At 49.0% G+C, this 18,892-nt stretch overlaps 3 protein-coding genes across 4 annotated transcripts; 2 read left to right on the top strand and 1 right to left on the bottom strand.

Annotated features, from left to right (window-relative positions):
* Nucleotides 1-1,166: 1,166 nt before the first annotated feature.
* On the bottom strand, nucleotides 1,167-7,764 carry bspry (B-box and SPRY domain containing). The gene is made up of 6 exons (XM_084693244.1): nucleotides 6,126-7,764; nucleotides 5,258-5,356; nucleotides 4,924-5,154; nucleotides 4,149-4,174; nucleotides 3,917-4,041; nucleotides 1,167-2,602 (listed from the first exon to the last, which is right to left on the bottom strand). The coding sequence occupies exons 1-6, from the start codon at nucleotides 6,756-6,758 to the stop codon at nucleotides 2,067-2,069; spliced, it is 1,650 nt and encodes a 549-aa protein (XP_084549370.1). The 5' UTR covers nucleotides 6,759-7,764; the 3' UTR covers nucleotides 1,167-2,066.
* Nucleotides 7,765-8,043: 279 nt separating this feature from the next.
* zmynd19 (zinc finger, MYND-type containing 19) lies at nucleotides 8,044-14,790 on the top strand. The gene is made up of 6 exons (XM_084694242.1): nucleotides 8,044-8,440; nucleotides 9,695-9,754; nucleotides 9,869-9,975; nucleotides 10,940-11,080; nucleotides 12,436-12,616; nucleotides 13,032-14,790. The coding sequence occupies exons 1-6, from the start codon at nucleotides 8,390-8,392 to the stop codon at nucleotides 13,173-13,175; spliced, it is 684 nt and encodes a 227-aa protein (XP_084550368.1). The 5' UTR covers nucleotides 8,044-8,389; the 3' UTR covers nucleotides 13,176-14,790.
* A 422-nt stretch (nucleotides 14,791-15,212) lies between these two features.
* tmem141 (transmembrane protein 141) lies at nucleotides 15,213-17,827 on the top strand. Of its 2 annotated transcripts, none has more exons than XM_084693869.1 (5): nucleotides 15,213-15,397; nucleotides 15,635-15,701; nucleotides 15,899-15,982; nucleotides 16,326-16,433; nucleotides 16,789-17,827. In XM_084693869.1, exons 1-5 carry the CDS (start codon nucleotides 15,344-15,346, stop codon nucleotides 16,854-16,856), a joined length of 381 nt encoding a protein of 126 aa, XP_084549995.1. In that variant the 5' UTR covers nucleotides 15,213-15,343; the 3' UTR covers nucleotides 16,857-17,827. The 2 variants fall into 2 exon arrangements, with proteins under 2 accessions (XP_084549995.1, XP_084549994.1); XM_084693868.1 differs by having other exon boundaries at nucleotides 16,783-17,827.
* Nucleotides 17,828-18,892: the final 1,065 nt, after the last annotated feature.

The raw sequence follows: 18,892 nt of genomic DNA, 5'->3' as shown, positions 1-18,892 counted from the left end.
TCATTAGGAAGAGGAAAATGTTCCCTCTCTTCTAAACAGTTAATACACTTTTGTATAGTTTAAATAAGTTAAGTTATAAAAACTAACATTGACTACGCAAATAGGGTAGGCCAGGGGTTCCCAATCCTGGTCCTCGGGCCTCCCTGACCTGCATGTTTTAGATGTTTCCTTGTTCCAACACACCTGATTCAAATGAATGGTCGTTAGCAGGTTTCTGCATAACTAGATAACGACCCATTCATTGGAATCAGGTGTGTTGGAGCAGGGAAACATCTAGAACATGCAGGGCATGGAGGACCAGGATTGGGAGCCCTTAGGGTACAGTAGGCTATTATATATTTTAGGGTAATAATCTAGTCATTTTTCATTCCGATAGGAAAACTGTTGTTTGCCAATTTAGCTTGCTAGTGGATCGCCTTTCTAAACAACCCAACGAAGAACAGTAACTTCAGTAGATTCTTTAACTGTAGCATGATGCACACCTTTTGTAAAATAATGTTTGCTATGTAAATAAGGTAATGTAAGGAACTACAAAATATTTAGTGAATGACAATTTACTTTAATCCCTTCCTTCCTCGATTGTAGGTAGTAGGCCTACCTGTTACTGCACGGTGACGAGGACGCATCAGGTACAGCAGGGGGGGGGGGGGGTCAAACTTTCAGTCAGCCTCCCCCTTCTCAGGTTAATGCGCGAGGCTAGCTCTTTGGCGCCATCACGTGGTCCCGCTTGTTTCAGGCTCGTCATCAGTCTTCTGATCCCAGTTTCAGACGAGGTGATCAACGGATATCTAAACAACGTTGGCTGAAAGAAGGTGACACTTGTAAGTTTGTTTCATTTAGGGCACATGTGTCAAACTCCGGTCCTCGAGGGCCGCTGTCCTGCATGTTTTAGATGTTTCACTGCTCGAACACACCTGATTCAATTAAATGGGTTGTTATAACGACCATTCATTAGAATCAGGTGAGCTGGATCAGGGAAACATCTAAAACATGCAGGACAGCGGCCCTCGAGGACCGGAGTTTGACACCCCTGATTTAGGGTGTGTGTGTCGCGACTATTGTTTTGAATTGTACTTATAACTGGCAGCACCGACCTTAGTATCCCAAAACACAGACAACGGGTGAACGATTACAAAATGCATGCTGAACCAGCTCAGCATGCCTTTCTGTGCTCAACTCTCCACAGGTTTATTCAGCCGTTATAAACTTTATCATAAAAACATAAACTTTACAAACAACATGCCTATGTGTCGAAATTGCCACGAAATTCTGACCTTTTTAATTGACACCTGATTTGACCCAATAGGAGCTTCCATGTCCATCTACGCTCTCTAGAGTGAAAATGTATAAACAGTTTTCGTGTGTATTTCAAAAATAAACTGCTTTTCCACACCATACCACTTGTGTTGACTGAAATGTAATTGATTTAATATCCAAATGGGATAATAGGCAATGTTTTCCATAATGTCCATAGCAATACACTAAATGGAAATAATCATCTACTGTCTGAAACACAATAAACTGTTCCACTGGATCAACCAGTTAAATATTTAGCTTTTAAAAGTTTCAGACATAAACATGTAGTAAAATGTTGATTTACAGATAATAAAAATACAAAGTATATAAATTACAGGAAATATAATATAATTGTAAATATACAATATTTTGCCAAAAATATGAATGGACTGAGCTACAGAGGACTACTGTAACATTTGATCAACAGACATGCAGATGTCTTGAAAAATGGCATTATGTCAGATTAGAATGTGTTATTATGTTAAATAAAATATAAGACTAATTCCATCACTATTGCATTCAGTGAAAACCAGACGACAAAATGCATTAAAAGAAGCTTTCACAACAACAAGCTTTTTCAACAACAAGTAAGTCAAGTGTCTTTAACTTGATTCTATTTTAACAATCAGAAACCCAGTTATTTTCCTTCCAAACCGGTAGTGACCAGCAGTGACCAGTAGTGACCAGCAGGTGGCAGCATTGCTGGTATGCGCTCAGTGGCCAGCAGTGACCAGTAGTGACCAGCAGGTGGCAGCGTTGCTGGGGTGTGCTCAGTGCAGGATGGTGATGCTGCGGTCAGCCACAGCACAGGCGGGCAGGAGAGGCGCGCTGAACGTGTGTCTGACAGAGTGCAGAACCGCAAAGGATTCTGGGTCGTAGAACAGCAGCGTCTGGCTGGGCCAGTCCAGCAGCAGGCCGATGGTGCTGGGCCTACGTGCCACCTGCAGGGCGGTGCTCTTCCCCGCGTGGCAGAAGGAGAAGTCTCCGTCGTAGTGAGACAGGACCCAGGACTGGGCGTTGTAGCCCAGGCGAGCCTCCTTCCCGGAGCCCTTGCGCTCCACGCTGGCGTAGCACACGCCCACCTTGAAGGCGGCGCTCTGCCCCACGTCCAGCACCCAGCCGTGTGTCCCGGAGGACAGGGAGAGGGAGCCCAGGGCGTTGGGCCAACAGTCGAAACGAGCGGGGTCGTAGGGCGGGGACTGGCGGGCCCGCTTGGGCAGGAAGGTCAGGGTGCAAAGGTCATCAGAGAGGGAGAGCAGAGGGCTTACGGTGCGCTCGTTAAATGTCAGGTTGGCTGAACCGTGAGCTGGAGAGGAGGAGGGGAGAGGGGGGAGGGGGGGGAGAGGGGGGAGGGGAGAGGGGGGAGGGGAGAGTTAGTACGGGGTTATTAACTATGCACATACACAGTGACACAGTGACACTATGAGTTATATACACTAGTGGTCCCACTGCTAGAGGATCTCCCTGCAGTGTGATGTTACTACAGTGTCTTCTGACTGGGATGACCCTGCAGTGTGATGTTACTACAGTGTCTTCTGACTGGGATCTCCCTGCAGTGTGATGTTACTACAGTGTCTTCTGACTGGGATGACCCTGCAGTGTGATGTTACTACAGTGTCTTCTGACTGGGATCTCCCTGCAGTGTGATGTTACTACAGTGTCTTCTGACTGGGATGACCCTGCAGTGTGATGTTACTACAGTGTCTTCTGACTGGGATGACCCTGCAGTGTGATGTTACTACAGTGTCTTCTGACTGGGATGACCCTGCAGTGTGATGTTACTACAGTGTCTTCTGACTGGGATGACCCTGCAGTGTGATGTTACTACAGTGTCTTCTGACTGGGATCTCCCTGCAGTGTGATGTTACTACAGTGTCTTCTGACTGGGATGACCCTGCAGTGTGATGTTACTACAGTGTCTTCTGACTGGGATGACCCTGCAGTGTGATGTTACTACAGTGTCTTCTGACTGGGATGACCCTGCAGTGTGATGTTACTACAGTGTCTTCAGACTGGGATGACCCTGCAGTGTGATGTTACTACAGTGTCTTCTGACAGGGATGACCCTGCAGTGTGATGTTACTACAGTGTCTTCTGACAGGGATCTCCCTGCAGTGTGATGTTACTACAGTGTCTTCTGACAGGGATGACCCTGCAGTGTGATGTTACTACAATGTCTTCTGATAACCCATGATGGGATAACCCATGACAGCTATCAGGCTGTCTACACATCCTGTGGAGGGGGTTGACTATGATTCTGTGTGTCTGGGATATGACATTGTTTGATCATATTTGTGTATGACTATGTGTGTGTCTGTCTGTGTGTGTGTGTGTGTGTGTAGGTGTGTGTGTGTAGGTGTGTGTGTGTGTAGGTGTGTGTGTGTAGGTGTGTGTGTGTCCTCACCAGAGGGCCCCAGCAGCAGGGCGCTGGTGTGTGTGTGTGTAGGTGTGTGTGTGTGTGTGTAGGTGTGTGTGTGTGTGTGTAGGTGTGTGTGTGTGTAGGTGTGTGTGTGTGTGTGTGTAGGTGTGTGTAAGTGTGTGTAGGTGTGTGTGTGTGTAGGTGTGTGTGTGTGTGTGTGTAGGTGTGTGTAAGTGTGTGTAGGTGTGTGTGTGTCCTCACCAGAGGGCCCCAGCAGCAGGGCGCTGGCCCACAGGCCCCTCATCAGCCTGCTGGCCCCACAGCCTGAGGGCAGAGAGAGCTGCTCTGTGTCACATGGCTCCCCCACGCCCTCCGCCTCCTCCACCCTGACACACACACACACACACATGTACTATTAGATAAAGGGTGTTCTCCAGAAAGGTATTCATTTGTAGATAATTGTTATAATCAAAATGATTTTTAACAGTTTTACCTTTCAGATATTTCTGAGCCTGCTGACTGAAAGAGAGAAAGCAGATCTGTGATTCATCACCATCATCACAATCATCACCATCACCATCATCACCATCATCACCATCATCACCATCACCATCACCATCACCATCACCATCACCATCACCACCATCACCATCACCATCATCACCATCACCATCATCACCATCATCACCATCACCATCATCACCATCATCACCATCACCATCATCATCATCACCATCATCACCATCATCACCATCACCATCATCACCATCATCACCATCATCACCATCATCACCATCATCACCATCACCATCATCACCATCATCACCATCACCATCATCACCATCATCACCATCATCACCATCACCATCATCACCATCATCACCATCATTACCATCAACACCATCACCATCATCACCATCATCACCATCATCACCATCATCATCATCTTTGTTAACATCTACACACAACATTTTCTATTATAATCCTCCCTCATTCATCCTTTCTCTCTTTCTCTCTCTCTTTCTCTATTCCCCCCCCTCTGTCTCTCTCTCCTCTCCCCTCTCTCCTCTCTCCCCCTCGTTCCTCTCCCCTCTCCTCTCTCCCCCTCCCTCCTCTCCCCTTCCCCCCCTCTCTCTCCTCTCTCTCCTCCACCCCCCTCTCTTTATCCCCTCCCCCCTCTCTCTCCTCCCCCCTCTCTCTCCTCCACCCCCCTCTCTCTATCCCCCCCCCCCTCTCTCTTCTCTCCCCCTCCCCCTCGGTCCTCTCACCACAAGCAGCGTGTCAGGTGAGTGTGTGAGGGTGTGCACCAGGCGTGCTCGTGTGCTGGTGAGCGTGGCCAGGGCCTGGCTCCAGTGGGCTCTCTGGGTGAGGAGACACTGCTCCACCCTCTCCTGCTCCGTCTGCACCTCCTCCAGCAGCCTCTGCTCCTCCTCCTCCACTGCCTCCCGCACCGCGCTGCCCTGGGACACCACGCGCTCCCGCGCGCCCGCCGCCTCCAGCTGGGACGGACACACACATATATAAACACACACAATCATGAGTGTGTGTGAGTGCTGACAGCACATGTGTGTGTGTGTGTGTGTGTGTGTGTGTGGTCCTCACCTGCAGGGTGCGCTCCTTACTGCTCAGAGTGTGTGTGATGAAGCGCTCGATCCTCAAGGCCTGCAGCTGTATCTGCTCACACACATCCACCAGCTGGTTCTGCTCCCACACACACACACACATGAATATACAATTAGCTTACACATAGTAACACGCTCCAACACGCGCAGCGTCTGTCTCTGACTCAGTGTGTCTCGTTAGCTTCTTGATATTCATGTCTTCTTTCATTCCATCACAGTGCATCAACAGAGAGCTCTGCTAGTGGTTCTTAACAGGTGTCATGACATTAAAGTGTGTCACACTACACACCCACACCACACACCAGGGCCGGCGTTTGCTATTGGCGAACTAGGCAGCCGCCTATAGGGCGCACCACCAACAGAGGGCGCCGAGGGTGGGGTCTCTCCGATTTGTGCTCCGAGGGGGGCGGGGGGTTGCCTAGGGCAGCGAAGGTGCTTGCGCTGGCCCTGCCACACATTACATTTAGTCATTTAGCAGACGCTCTTATCCAGAGCGACTTACAGTAAGTACAGGGACATTCTCCCCGGGGCAAGTATGGGTGAACACCCACATACACATATTAAAGTGTATCACAACACACATACCAGCACATACACACGGGCATACACACACAGGTCCACATACACACCCCCAACACGAACAAGCTAATACCTAGTGGCAGCTGAATTTGGCTGACCCAGTGCGATTTACGTAAACATTGTCAGAGTCTGTTATGTATTCACATTTGTGATTTAGGTCTATAGCGTGTAAACTTTAACCAAAACTTTGACCAACTCAAGTCTATACTTACAGGCGACAATACAAATTGTACATTAATCGATTTATCAGGCTGTTGTTAGTGACTCACCCGTACTACGGTTGCTCTGCTGGCCAGTCGGGTTACCGTGTGGCCCTGGCAAGACCCCACGACGGGACATTGCGAGCAGACGACTTTTTGCTCGGTGCAGCAAAACGAGTCGAGTTCAGAGTCGTGTTCCACGCACAGTTCAGATTCACTGGAGAATATTCCCGATTCTGAGTCGGAGGTGGTCACGGCTGAAGGGCTCGAGGCGCCCGACACCGCTGTGACTCCTTCTTTGCCTGGGGGAGTTCCGCACTGCTGAAGTCCACTTGTATTCAAAGCGGAAAAAATGGGTTGTTGAAATTCTATTTTAACGTTTTTAAAATTGTCACCTTCCCCAGTGTCAGGGCCATCGTCCAGTAAAGACACCGGTATTAAATCACATTTATCCTCCTCCGCACTCATGACGACTAGGACACCTAGTTGCGCGGATCGAGTCAGGTGCACTATGCCGCACCTACGAAACACAGGTGTATTCGGGTAGTCGGCGAACGCGGAAGTAACAGAGAGACTGAGGTCAGAGCTGACAAGCAAGTTGAGCAGGTGAGGGCACAGTTTCACTGCCAGTTTACTGTTTGTGCCCCAAAGATAAAATGTTGGTTTATTTACAATGTATACCTGCATGTGGACAATGGACATCAGTCATGGCAAAACACACATATTTCACTCAAGAAGAAGTACAGATAATTAAGTAAAAAATAAACACTTTTTCACTCATGTCAAAGTGAAGAGGTGTGGAGTCAGAAGTAGCCATACCTACTAAACCTACCTGTTGGACTTTTTTTTCTAAAATATTTTGTAATCTTTTAACGTTAAACCTTTCAAAACTTGAAAAAAAACTTCCAAAAGAGGAGGAGAGACAGAGAAGCCTAAAACAGAGTACAGTAGAGCAGAGTACAGTACCTACAGTAGGAGTCGAGTGCAGTAGAGCAGAGTACAGTACCTACAGTAGGAGTCGAGTGCAGTAGAGCAGAGTACAGAACCTACAGTAGGAGTCGAGTGCAGTAGAGCAGAGTACAGTACCTACAGTAGGAGTCGAGTGCAGTAGAGCAGAGTACAGTACCTACAGTAGGAGTCGAGTGCAGTAGAGCAGAGTACAGTACCTACAGTAGGAGTCGAGTGCAGTAGAGCAGAGTACAGTACCTACAGTAGTAGTCGAGTGCAGTAGAGCAGAGTACAGTGGAGCAGAGTAGGCCTACAATAGGAGTTAAGTATATCACGTCTACGAAATAAAACACAACTTGACTGAAAGGTAATAGGTTTGTAAAGACTGAAAATATCTTCGATACAGTCCTTAAGTCACCAATACGAATGACAGTATAGTCTTAATATCTAATTTTCTTCATACAATGATATCTGAATTTAGATTTAGATTTGATCAACGTTGTATTAGCATTCAATTAGGCTATTGAAGTCAGTATACATAATCATAATTCAAATATGAACGAGAAATGTGTAAGGTGTCTTGACTAAGATATATCCATTGTGATAAACGTTTGAATCAATTTGATCATTAGTAGGCCTAAATAACATTAGAAATGTAATTTATGTCTTGATCTTTTCCAAAGAAAGAAAGGTACTTTGGTCCATCAACCGCAAACTGGTTATCATCATCAGGAACCTGTCACTGCACCCCGCAAATAGGTTCCACAGTTTCGCGCTAAAATACCAGAGGAGGAAAACGTAATAGGGAAGTGACGGATTTTGGACAAGAAAATGGGCGGTGCAACGACGAATCCTCGTTTTCTATTGGAGGATGGGATTGGACAGATTGACGTCAGGGCTTTATGGGGGGATAAAATGGAACGCACTTAACGATTGGCCTTTTCATGTTTTATAAAATGCATTTCTATTGGTTAAAATCTATTCACCTTTGTCCCGCCCCCAAATCTTGCTCGGATTTCCTTATGGTCGACGTTTTGAATCACTGAACAAAACCGAATCTCCCCACTCAATTCTTTTCAAAGAGCCGATTATTCTTAATGTTATCAGAACGGCGTATTTGTTCAGACGTTTAAATCGTTTTGATGAGTCGTTCGGTTAATTGAAAAGATTCGGATCCTTTGCAAAATTCACATCACCGTTTCCTACGCCAGCGGTGTGTATCCGAGGTTTGGAAGCGGGTGGGAAGGACCAAAATCGGGTAGTTACTGACCCTATTTACCGAACCTGGGAGCTCATCGGGGCTGGGGGGTCGCCCTGACGAGTTTTAAACCCAAAGATCGCCTCACCTGTTCTTGCAGTTAGTTACTTGATCGTACGCTCTTCCAATGTCGGATTTCAAGCTCGGGATTGTTCGACTTGGCCGTGTGGCCGGGAAGGTGAGCTGGATCTAGGGCTGCCATGTGCGACAAGGGGAGGGGATCACAAAAGCTCTTACAAAATGGCTCGTTGAGATAGATGATGGCACCGGTTGAGGTTTAATTCAGACTGTACCCTAAAAAGGGAACAGTCTACATTAGGTTGTCATTTTGGACAGCTTTAGGTTGTTGGTCCATCACGTATAGTTTGGGCGAATTCGCTCACGAAGCAAAGCCACCCAGCTCTAACTAGCTAAGCTATCGGCTTGCTACAGGGTTAGCTAGCTAACTAGCTCTGGATAGTGAAGTTAGCCAGTGTTTCTAGACATAGGCCAGCTAGCTGATATGGAGCAACGACATTCTTTGAGAAGTGTAAAAAATGATCTGTTTCTCTAGGCTATCATGTAGATTGGTGTAATTTCCATGCAACAGACTTGCAGGTTGATAGCCAGTCGTGTGAAATTGTAATGAGGAAGCCATTGCCACGCTCCATCCTAGATCTTCTTTGCAACGTGACAGTGCACCGGCATGACAGCCCGGAATTTGTCTACCAGTTAAAATAAATTAATTGTATATAGGTGAGATGTCCGTTAAAGCCCAAGTAAATGTGTGATTCATGAGACAGCGCGGTTGTCTGGTTTGGTTTGTCATGGCTGTGTACTAGGGTTGCGTTAGATAGCTCTAGGTGAGCTGAACAACGGATTAATTTGAGTTTTGAGTCTGTTACTTGACGTTTTGATGGCCTTATTTAACATATCCGATGTAACAATCGTATATTCATACAATATTACATCTGCCTGATTGTAGAGTGAATTCGTGTTACGGTTAGGACATTTTTCTGCCATCCTGTCGTTGCCTGACATTTTTTCCAAACCGTTAACCCACTGACACATCACGTGCCAGCTTGGACCTCTGAACGCCACTGTTGTACTAAAGCACAATAGTCGGTCCCAAAGCGCCTGCATATCATGTTCAGACCTATCTGTAATTCCTGACCAGACTTCAAGGTTTTGATTATATTAAATCGTCACATGCTCGGATCATGTGATCCGTAGTGTCATTCCACACACCTTAACTTAAACAGCTCCGTTTTTTTGTCCTGCCTTCCATTTTATATACCCAGCGAGTGGGATTCGCTGGCAGTTGCGGTTCTTGAGCATCCCCCTCCAGCTATAAGTTCTGATGAATGTGTTTCCCATCCTCATACGGTAGCATTGAGCCTGCTTATGAGTTAGTCCACCATTTAAGAGGACTCTCCTTTGCTTTGTGTTGCAGACAAAATACACACTAATAGATGAACAGGACATACCACTAGTGGAGAACTATGCTTTTGAGGTAAGAGAACAGGGATATATTCAAGCTCAAATGTGAATACAGATGAATATTACATGAATGTAAGATGTCAGTACCAGTGGATACCATAGTTAACCCTCGTCATTTGTGTTTCAGGCACGCATGGAGGTGGATGCGGACGGAAACGGCGCCAAGATCTTTGCGTTCGCCTTCGACATCGGTAAGGGCCGCTGGGCGGGTCGGCCTCTACACGAGCTGCTCTGGTGAGTCTCTGCACAGTCACACAGGGTGGTGTAGCCCTGCACAGTCACACAGGGTGGTGGAGCCCTGCACAGTCACACAGGGTGGTGTAGCCCTGCACAGTCACACAGGGTGGTGTAGCCCTGCACAGTCACACAGGGTGGTGTAGCCCTGCACAGTCACACAGGGTGGTGTAGCCCTGCAGTCACACAGGGTGGTGTAGCCCTGCACAGTCACACAGGGTGGTGTAGCCCTGCACAGTCACACAGGGTGGTGGAGCCCTGCACAGTCACACAGGGTGGTGGAGCCCTGCACAGTCACACAGGGTGGTGGAGCCCTGCACAGTCACACAGGGTGGTGTAGCCCTGCACAGTCACACAGGGTGGTGTAGCCCTGCACAGTCACACAGGGTGGTGTAGCCCTGCACAGTCACACAGTGTGGTGGAGCCCTGCACAGTCACACAGGGTGGTGGAGCCCAGCAGTTAGAGCAGGGGTGTTCAGTCCTGGTCCTGGGGCCCCCTGTCCTGTATGTTCTAGATGCTTCCCTGCTCCAGCTGGCTTGTTGTTAAGCTCTGTGAGCCTGGTAACAAGTGCTCATTAGAATCAGGAGTGCTGGAGCAGAGAACCATGGATCACATACAGGACAGTGAACCCTGAGGAGCAGGGTTGAACACCCCCCCAGGGGTGCATTAGAGCATTTGACTGCTGATCTAGAGGTGCAGATTCGAATCTCCACCTGTAAGTGACTTTTTGATCGAAGCGTCTTCTAAATGAACAGTGTTTGGTGTGTGAGGGGGGAGGGAAGGGGGTGATTCATAGGGTATTTGGAGACAACAGCTGATCTCGGGATGGGGATAGCTCAGTGGTTAGAGTGTTCGACTGCTGAAAAAGAGGTGGCAGGTTTGAATTCCCCTCAGATTAAATGTCAGCTTGATGAACACACTTCTTTTTGTATTAATATTGATTGATTCCTGTGCCCCTCCCAGGGAGAAGCACAGAGGAGGCATCGCCCCCAGTTTCCAGGTGGTCCACATCAACTCGGTCACCGTGGACAACCGTCTGGACAACCTTCGACTGGTCCCTGTGGGCTGGTGCCCCAAGCCCGAGGAGATCTCCAGCAAGCAGAGGTAACCTCGCACGCCCCCCTCACCCCACGCTGCCCTCGCACGCCCCCCTCACCCCACGCTGCCCTCGCACGCCCCCCTCACCCCACGCTGCCCTCGCACGCCCCCCTCACCCCACACTGCTCTCGCACGCTCCCCTCACCCTGTCGATTGATCTCAGTACAGCCACAACTGTGCTTCTTTTATAATGGATCTCAGTATTTTGGAAGAGTCGTTAAATGATACAAAAATCTAAAAAACATTTATGTGACTATTGTCTTGTCCAAAAATATATTTCATTTTGTTTAAACCGGCGGGTGGTAGAAAGTGAAGTGCTACTACCACCAGAAGGTGATGGTGATGGATCTGAATGTGTGTGCACGTGTGTGTGTGCACGTGTGTGGGGGACCTGGACCAAATCATCTTCGAAGAGGTCCAATCAGTATTTTCGGTTGTAATGCCCGTCCCTGTTCTAGAGTGACCTGACCTACCTCGTGCTGTAGATGCTACTGCATGGCTCAATATGTACCTTGATGTCTAAAACCTAGCTTTGAGGAAGGCTGCCACCACCTCACAGTCCCCTCCTCCCCCAGAGAGCAGTCCCCTCCTCACTGTCCCCTCCTCCCCCAGAGAGCAGTCCCCTCCTCACTGTCCCCTCCTCGTCCAGAGAGCAGTCCCCTCCTCACTGTCCCCTCCTCCCCCAGAGAGCAGTCCCCTCCTCACTGTCCCCTCCTCCCCCAGAGAGCAGTCCCCTCCTCACTGTCCCCTCCTCCCCCAGAGAGCAGTCCCCTCCTCACTGTCCCCTCCTCGTCCAGAGAGCAGTCCCCTCCTCACTGTCCCCTCCTCCCCCAGAGAGCAGTCCCCTCCTCACTGTCCCCTCCTCGTCCAGAGAGCAGTCCCCTCCTCACTGTCCCCTCCTCTTCCAGAGAGCAGTCCCCTCCTCACTGTCCCCTCCTCGTCCAGAGAGCATTCCCCTCCTCACTGTCCCCTCCTCGTCCAGAGAGCAGTCCCCTCCTCACTGTCCCCTCCTCTTCCAGAGAGCAGTCCCCTCCTCACTGTCCCCTCCTCGTCCAGAGAGCAGTCCCCTCCTCACTGTCCCCTCCTCCCCCAGAGAGCAGTCCCCTCCTCACTGTCCCCTCCTCTTCCAGAGAGCAGTCCCCTCCTCACTGTCCCCTCCTCCCCCAGAGAGCAGTCCCCTCCTCACTGTCCCCTCCTCTTCCAGAGAGCAGTCCCCTCCTCCCCCAGAGAGCAGTCCCCTCCTCACTGTCCCCTCCTCTTCCAGAGAGCAGTCCCCTCCTCCCCCAGAGAGCAGTCCCCTCCTCACTGTCCCCTCCTCCCCCAGAGAGCAGTCCCCTCCTCACTGTCCCCTCCTCCCCCAGAGAGCAGTCCCTGTACTGGTTGGCCATCCAGCAGGTGCCAGCTGACCCTGTGGAGGAACAGTACCTGGAGCTGAGCCGGACACGCTACTACAACGCTAACGGGGAGCTGGTGGAGGAGGAGGAGTGCTCCTGCACCTACTATGAGTGTCACTATCCTCCCTGCTCACTCATAGAAAGGAGGGTACGTACACCGCCCCCTGGTGGAGCGGAGGAGTCTGGGTGTGGAGGAGTCTGGGTGTGTTCGATTGTGGTGTTTAGAACTGGAAGAACTTTGTTTATCAAATGTTTTTATCCAAAGCAACGTCCAGGGGAGGGACATAACCTTAAACCTCTTGATCTGCAGTAACATACTCCAACCACTGAGCATTAATAATATCACAACTGCATTACAACATCTCAACCACAGTACTACATAGGGCTTGGTATTTTGTTTTGACAAATACTTTTATCTTGTTTTGAGAACTACTAAGTTGTTTTGTTGATCTCAGGTGTGTTGTTGTGTAGCTTTACTTCCTGTGTCTCAGCTCTCTTGTTCTAGGTGTGTTGTTGTGTAGCTTTACTTCCTGTCTCTGTTAACGCTCTTCTTCCCTCCTCAGCTGAGAGAGTTCAACATTTGCGGCCGCTGCCAGGTGGCGCGCTACTGCGGCTCCCAGTGCCAGCAGAGAGACTGGCCTGCTCACAAGAAACAGTGTCGGGAACGCAAGAGGGTGCTGGCACTGGAGTCTGAGCCGGAGCGATGATCCCCTCTCCTGGGGAGGAGCCCGGGGAGGAGGACCTGGGAGGAGGAGGAGGATGGTCTGCTGACAGAGGACAGTGTTGGTTAGGATGGGGAGATGAGGGAGGCACAAAAACTACATTTCCCAGAGACTGGCAAATCTCCATAGCTTGCTCACCACGTCGATGGGGATGATGGGAAATGTATTTTTTATTTTATTATTTTGATTTCTTCGTGAGAGGGAGACCCTCGATCTACCTGCTGCTATGGATTTGTATGTTTGGGTAACGAAGAGGTCCCATTGGAAGAAACTGCGTGTGCTTCTCTGAACTGTAATTGGCTACGTACAGTTATCATCATCATCATCATCAGCTTTCTCCTTCCACCCACCAACCAGTAATGTGTGTGTGTGTGTGTGTGTGCGAGCGAGCGTGTGTGTGTAGCCGTGGGGATCGAGGGACGACTTTAGCTGCAAGTCATCTGGTACTTTGAGACGTGGATCTCTTCACTGAGAGCTCAAGGACCATCTGCCCATGCTCACCTCCACATCTCCTCACCTCCCCACCCCTCACCTTACCTCCACCTCCCCACCCCTCACCTTCACCTCCCCACCCCTCACCTCCACCTCCCCACCCCTCACCTCCACCTCTCCACCTCCCCACCCCTCACCTCCACCTCCCCACCCCTCCCCCCTCAACTCCACCTCCCCACCCCTCACCTCCACCTCCCCTTCACTGGTGTCGCACTACCAGTGTTGTGCGTGTACAGTGTGTACGTATGTATACTGTGTGTGTGTGTGTGTGTGTGTATGTTGCCAACATGGACTGAAGGACATTGATGACATGTGAACGTGAGACTGAGGGTGAAGTTGTATTGTCTTTTTTTGTTTTCGGTATTTTCACTTTGTGTGTGGGAGGGGGAGAGGGTTAAACGTGCTGTTTGGAGCTGTTTCTCTGGTGTTCAACTTCCTGAAACGTCCTTCCTGTGTGTCTCGCTCTCTGTGTCGATGCAACGACTCATCCCTCCAGATGCTCAGGCACTCAGCGCTCCAGGACAGTGGGGGTCCTGGAAGGAACCTGAACCCCTCCCACACACACACCTGGTTGGATTCCTCTTGAAGGAAACACGGACCCTCTACTATAGATTCCAGTTATTGTTTTCTGTCGGACATTAAAATAATTTGTTTTGTGTGTCAACGTGATTGTAGCAGAAATGATGCTCATGTTTGTTTTTGGAGACTGCTTCCCCTGCCCACTGGTAATGTCTCTGCCCACCCTCCCAGCGCGTCTTCCTGTCTGCTTCCTGGTGATGAATCCCGATGAAGGCTCTCCCTCCTGGGGGTCAGGAGCACACACGTGACTCTTGGCTTGGCTGTTAAGCGTGTGGACGGATTCAGAACACTGTGCACTGACCTGCTGTACCTTCTATCCCGCCAGTATCATTAACAGACATAGAGGAGGAGAGATTAGGGGAAGGATGAGTTTGAAATGTCGGGCGTCGGATTTTCTTTTTTTAAAAGAAATAATAAAACATTAATTACATAGCATAAGGAGCTGCAGTTTGTGAATGGAAGAGCAGTCAAGGGTAACTGACCTCTTTTCACTGTAAAATGACAAATAAAATAAAGTTTAAAGAATGTTTGACGTCTCACTGTTAGAAGTTTGTGTGAATTTTGGAGAAATTTTGTTTTCATATGGTTCCTCAGGGACTCCCTGTCCTGCTTGTTTTAGATGTTTCCCTGCTCCAGTACACCTGATTCAAATGCATGTTTGTTACCAGGCTTCTACAGAGCTAGATAACGACCCTTTTATTTGAATCAGGTGTGTTGGAGCAGGGAAACATCTAAAACATGCAGGACAGGGCGTCCCTGAGGACAGGGTTGAGAACCACTGCTTTAGAGTGCAGTGTTTTTTAAATGATCAAACCGTCAGAAAAATACTAACCCTAAGTTATCATTTAGTGCGCTAAAAAGTTAAATGTGCAATAGTTGCAATGTCGCCACCTAGCCACATGAGGTCGTTGTTCATTGGATGAACAGAGAACTTTCCGTTTCCATGTCTTCTTCGTGCTTTCCTCCAACCGTACACGGAAGTTGCACGTTAAGTAACAACAATGATGAGCATTTTGACTTTAAGGCACGAGTTATTAGAGGTTAGAAACTAAGCGATTTTGTCGCAACTTGTCGCACAGAAGATGGTCAACATTGGGCTTACGAAGGTTGACGATGCCATTGCAGCAAAACATCCGGTGTGTGTGTTTCACCTTTAGATCTGCTGTCAGTGTTCCGGTCTGCAGAGGACAATGACTGTCTATGACAAATTACCTAAACTAGCAGATAGTATTCATTATGGACTTGCACGTAACGCTAAACAAGTTGTTGTCTACGAGCAATAATTTTGTTGAACTATAGTGACATTTTAAGTTACTGGTGAGATAGCTTGGTAGATGCCTAACGCTCCTTAGCAACATGTATGTTCTCTTCAGGGTCTACAGCAGTATGCTGCCTGTCAGTCACACGCCTTCATGAAAGGGATCGGTACCTTCATGTTAGGTGAGTTTTTTTATTGAGTTGATTTATTGATTAAGATTTTAAATATACGTAGGCCTACTTGTGAACGTCGGATTCTAACTGCTGTATTTTCTGTGTGCACTATTTGTATCTTGCGTCTGCAAAATAAAATGTAGGGTCCGTCAGCTTTGTAATATGTTTCAGATGGTGAAACACCTGATTCCCCCCCTCTCCCTCAGGCACTGCGGGGCTGTTCCTGCTGCAGGGACTGGTTCAGAAGAAGCTTCCTTACCCCCTGCAGTGGAACCTGCTGGTCTCTATAGGTAAGACACACCTGCAGAAACAGGAAGAGCATGGGAAAGTGAAGGATGTTTGAGTGAGCAGCCATTAGATCTGTAAAGCTGTACACTTCATTTGAGTTGTCAAGGTACACAGGAATTATCTGATCCTGCTCCTCCTTCCTAGCCATCTAACCTTAGAACAAATAAGGCCTAAACTTACTACTATTCTAGGCCATATATAATATAGATTTTAGGTATAATGTGTAAGATAAACCATAGAAGAGAAGATATAAGCTGTGGAGTGTTAACTGCGTGTGGTGTAACTAACCTTCTCTGTGAGGAGTTACTCTGTGACGTGCTGTGTGTGGTGTGTCTACCCCCGCAGGTGCCTCCTCTGTGGGGAGTTACTCTGTGACGCGCTGGGAGACAAAGCGATGCACCGACCTCTGGATCCTGACAGAGAGGGGCGAGCTACCGGACACAATACCACAGAGTGAGCACACACACACTCATACACACACACACACACACACACACACACAAACACTTATACACACACACTCATACACAAACATTTATACGCACACACACACACACACACACATTTTGTCTGTTGTCACATCCTGTCCCAGGGTTTAGTGTAGCCGTGCAGAGGCCTGCTTCTGCTGAGTGTCTGTGGATGAAAGCTTGCTTAGCGCAGGCTAGTGAGCTAAAACACTACAATACACAGACACATGAAACCAACACAGCTACATTCACAAACAGTACATACCATATAAACAGCAGCATACAGTGTGTGGTGTCCAAGTTGGAGCTGTGATGTGAGTCTGTGTCTCTGTCAGCTGCAGCGGCCAGGCCAGAGGCTGCGGAGGCTGCGGGGCCCAGGAAGACGCAGTACGGGGACACGATGGAGTGATGACCACGCACCACGACGGCAGCACTCACACACACACACTCACACATGAAAAAATACTTTTATTTATTCTGACTTTGTTGTGGTTTCAGGGTGCTCTCCTGGCACACAGACACACACAGACACACACAGACACACACAGACACACACACACACACACAGACACACACACACACACACACAGACACACACAGACACACACAGACACACACAGACACACACAGACACACACAGACACACACAGACACACACACACACAGACAGACACACACAGACACACACAGACACACACAGACAGACACACACACACACACAGACACACACAGACACACACAGACACACACAGACACACACAGACACACACACACACACACAGACACACACAGACACACACAGACACACACACACACAGACAGACACACACAGACACACACAGACACACACACACACACACACACAGACACACACAGACACACACAGACACACACAGACACACACAGACACACACAGACACACACAGACACCGGTCTTACTTGCAGATACAGCTTTGTTGGAGTTCCACAAATCTGTTTGCATATTTCATGGGATTCAGATGCTAAGCTTCGGTCTAATTCTGAAGCATTAGCTGGCCTGTTGTACTGCAGATAACGTGTAGTTCCAACACACACCACTAGTGGCCAGCACAGTTCTCACTTTCTTGTGTAACCATAAACAGGTTGCATTAACGTAGAGGATGTGTGAGATAAATGACGCCTTATATGAAGGTGAATTAGAGTCAAAACGATGTTTAGGAGTTGCACCACAGCTTCAGTCCAGTTTTATGATTCTGAAGATGATGGGAGGAAAAATAATCCTGAATGACAAAACGGTTGGAAATGTCATCTTTGTCTCTAAACTCAGTCTAGGAGCATATTTCTGTTCAGAACGTGCTGTTTAATTCAATAAAATTAATCAATTAAAAAATGTGCAAAGTAGAGGCAGTTTGTTGTTGAAGTCTGTGTGGACTGTGTTTAATGGTGCTCTGATCCGACTATTTACAGATTACAGATTACCACACATAATCCTTCCACTTTCACATCAGTCCTGAAACCCCAGGGGTCATTTCCTTACCGGCCCTGATGAGAGGGAACCGAGAGGAGCTGGGCGATGAAACACACAGACCAGGGGAGCCCCCAGACCAGGGGACCTCCCAGACCAGGGGAGCCCCCAGACCAGGGGACCTCCCAGACCAGGGGACCTCCCAGACCAGGGGAGCCCCCAGACCAGGGGAGCCCCCAGACCAGGGGACCTCCCAGACCAGGGGACCTCCCAGACCAGGGGAGCCCCCAGACCAGGGGAGCCCCCAGACCAGGGGACCTCCCAGACCAGGGGACCTCCCAGACCAGGGGAGCCCCCAGACCAGGGGACCTCCCAGACCAGGGGAGCCCCCAGACCAGGGGACCTCCCAGACCAGGGGAGCCCCCAGACCAGGGGACCTCCCAGACCAGGGGACCTCCCAGACCAGGGGAGCCCCCAGACCAGGGGACCTCCCAGACCAGGGGACCTCCCAGACCAGGGGAGCCCCCAGACCAGGGGAGCCCCCAGACCAGGGAGACCAGAAACACCATGCTCTGGAACCAAAAGCTTAGTTACACTTGAGTCAATTGTGAAATTGCGAGTGGTGAACTCGAAGAGTACTGACCCTACTCTAACGTTCAGCAAGGATTGGCTGGAATGGATTCGCCCAAATTGTTCATTTCCTGTGAGCGATAAGCTTGAGATTTACTCCGTAAACAACGGCTTTCTTGTTGTGCTACATACCGTAGCGTACCAGAATCAGAGTACACAGCTGAGGCGACAGTGAAAACACACAGACAACCTCACACACACACTCTCGCTTCTCCAACATGTGGAACATGTGTGAACACCATCGGGTGTCATCCGGAGGCGTGAGGGCATGTCATTGTTTGGTGGGATTATCAGTTTGACCCTTATAGTCAACTTGGTTCTCCACTTGTCCTTCTTTTCCAAACGACAGCATCTTAAACCCCCCTCCTCCT

This window comes from Hypomesus nipponensis, chromosome 27, assembly GCF_054491055.1.
Source record: "Hypomesus nipponensis isolate SF chromosome 27, ASM5449105v1, whole genome shotgun sequence".
Lineage (NCBI taxonomy): Eukaryota > Metazoa > Chordata > Actinopteri > Osmeriformes > Osmeridae > Hypomesus > Hypomesus nipponensis.
Note: the sequence above shows the minus strand (reverse complement) of the source record. Positions and strands in the feature narration are given on the sequence as shown.

Excerpts from the sequence above, each read along its gene's own strand:
- bspry (XM_084693244.1), bottom strand. The coding sequence starts at position 6,758 with ATGTCCATTGTCCACATGCAGGTATACATTGTAAATAAACCAACATTT. Across the intron at positions 4,042-4,148 it reads GGCTCAGAAATATCTGAAAG|GGTGGAGGAGGCGGAGGGCG; the intron begins GTAAAACTGTTA and ends TGTGTGTGTCAG. Across the intron at positions 2,603-3,916 it reads CCTGCTGCTGGGGCCCTCTG|CTCACGGTTCAGCCAACCTG; the intron begins GTGAGGACACAC and ends CCTCCTCTCCAG.
- zmynd19 (XM_084694242.1), top strand. The coding sequence starts at position 8,390 with ATGTCGGATTTCAAGCTCGGGATTGTTCGACTTGGCCGTGTGGCCGGG. Across the intron at positions 11,081-12,435 it reads GAGATCTCCAGCAAGCAGAG|AGAGCAGTCCCTGTACTGGT; the intron begins GTAACCTCGCAC and ends CTCCTCCCCCAG. Across the intron at positions 12,617-13,031 it reads GCTCACTCATAGAAAGGAGG|CTGAGAGAGTTCAACATTTG; the intron begins GTACGTACACCG and ends TTCCCTCCTCAG.
- tmem141 (XM_084693868.1), top strand. The coding sequence starts at position 15,344 with ATGGTCAACATTGGGCTTACGAAGGTTGACGATGCCATTGCAGCAAAA. Across the intron at positions 15,702-15,898 it reads GATCGGTACCTTCATGTTAG|GCACTGCGGGGCTGTTCCTG; the intron begins GTGAGTTTTTTT and ends CCTCTCCCTCAG. Across the intron at positions 15,983-16,325 it reads GAACCTGCTGGTCTCTATAG|GTGCCTCCTCTGTGGGGAGT; the intron begins GTAAGACACACC and ends CTACCCCCGCAG.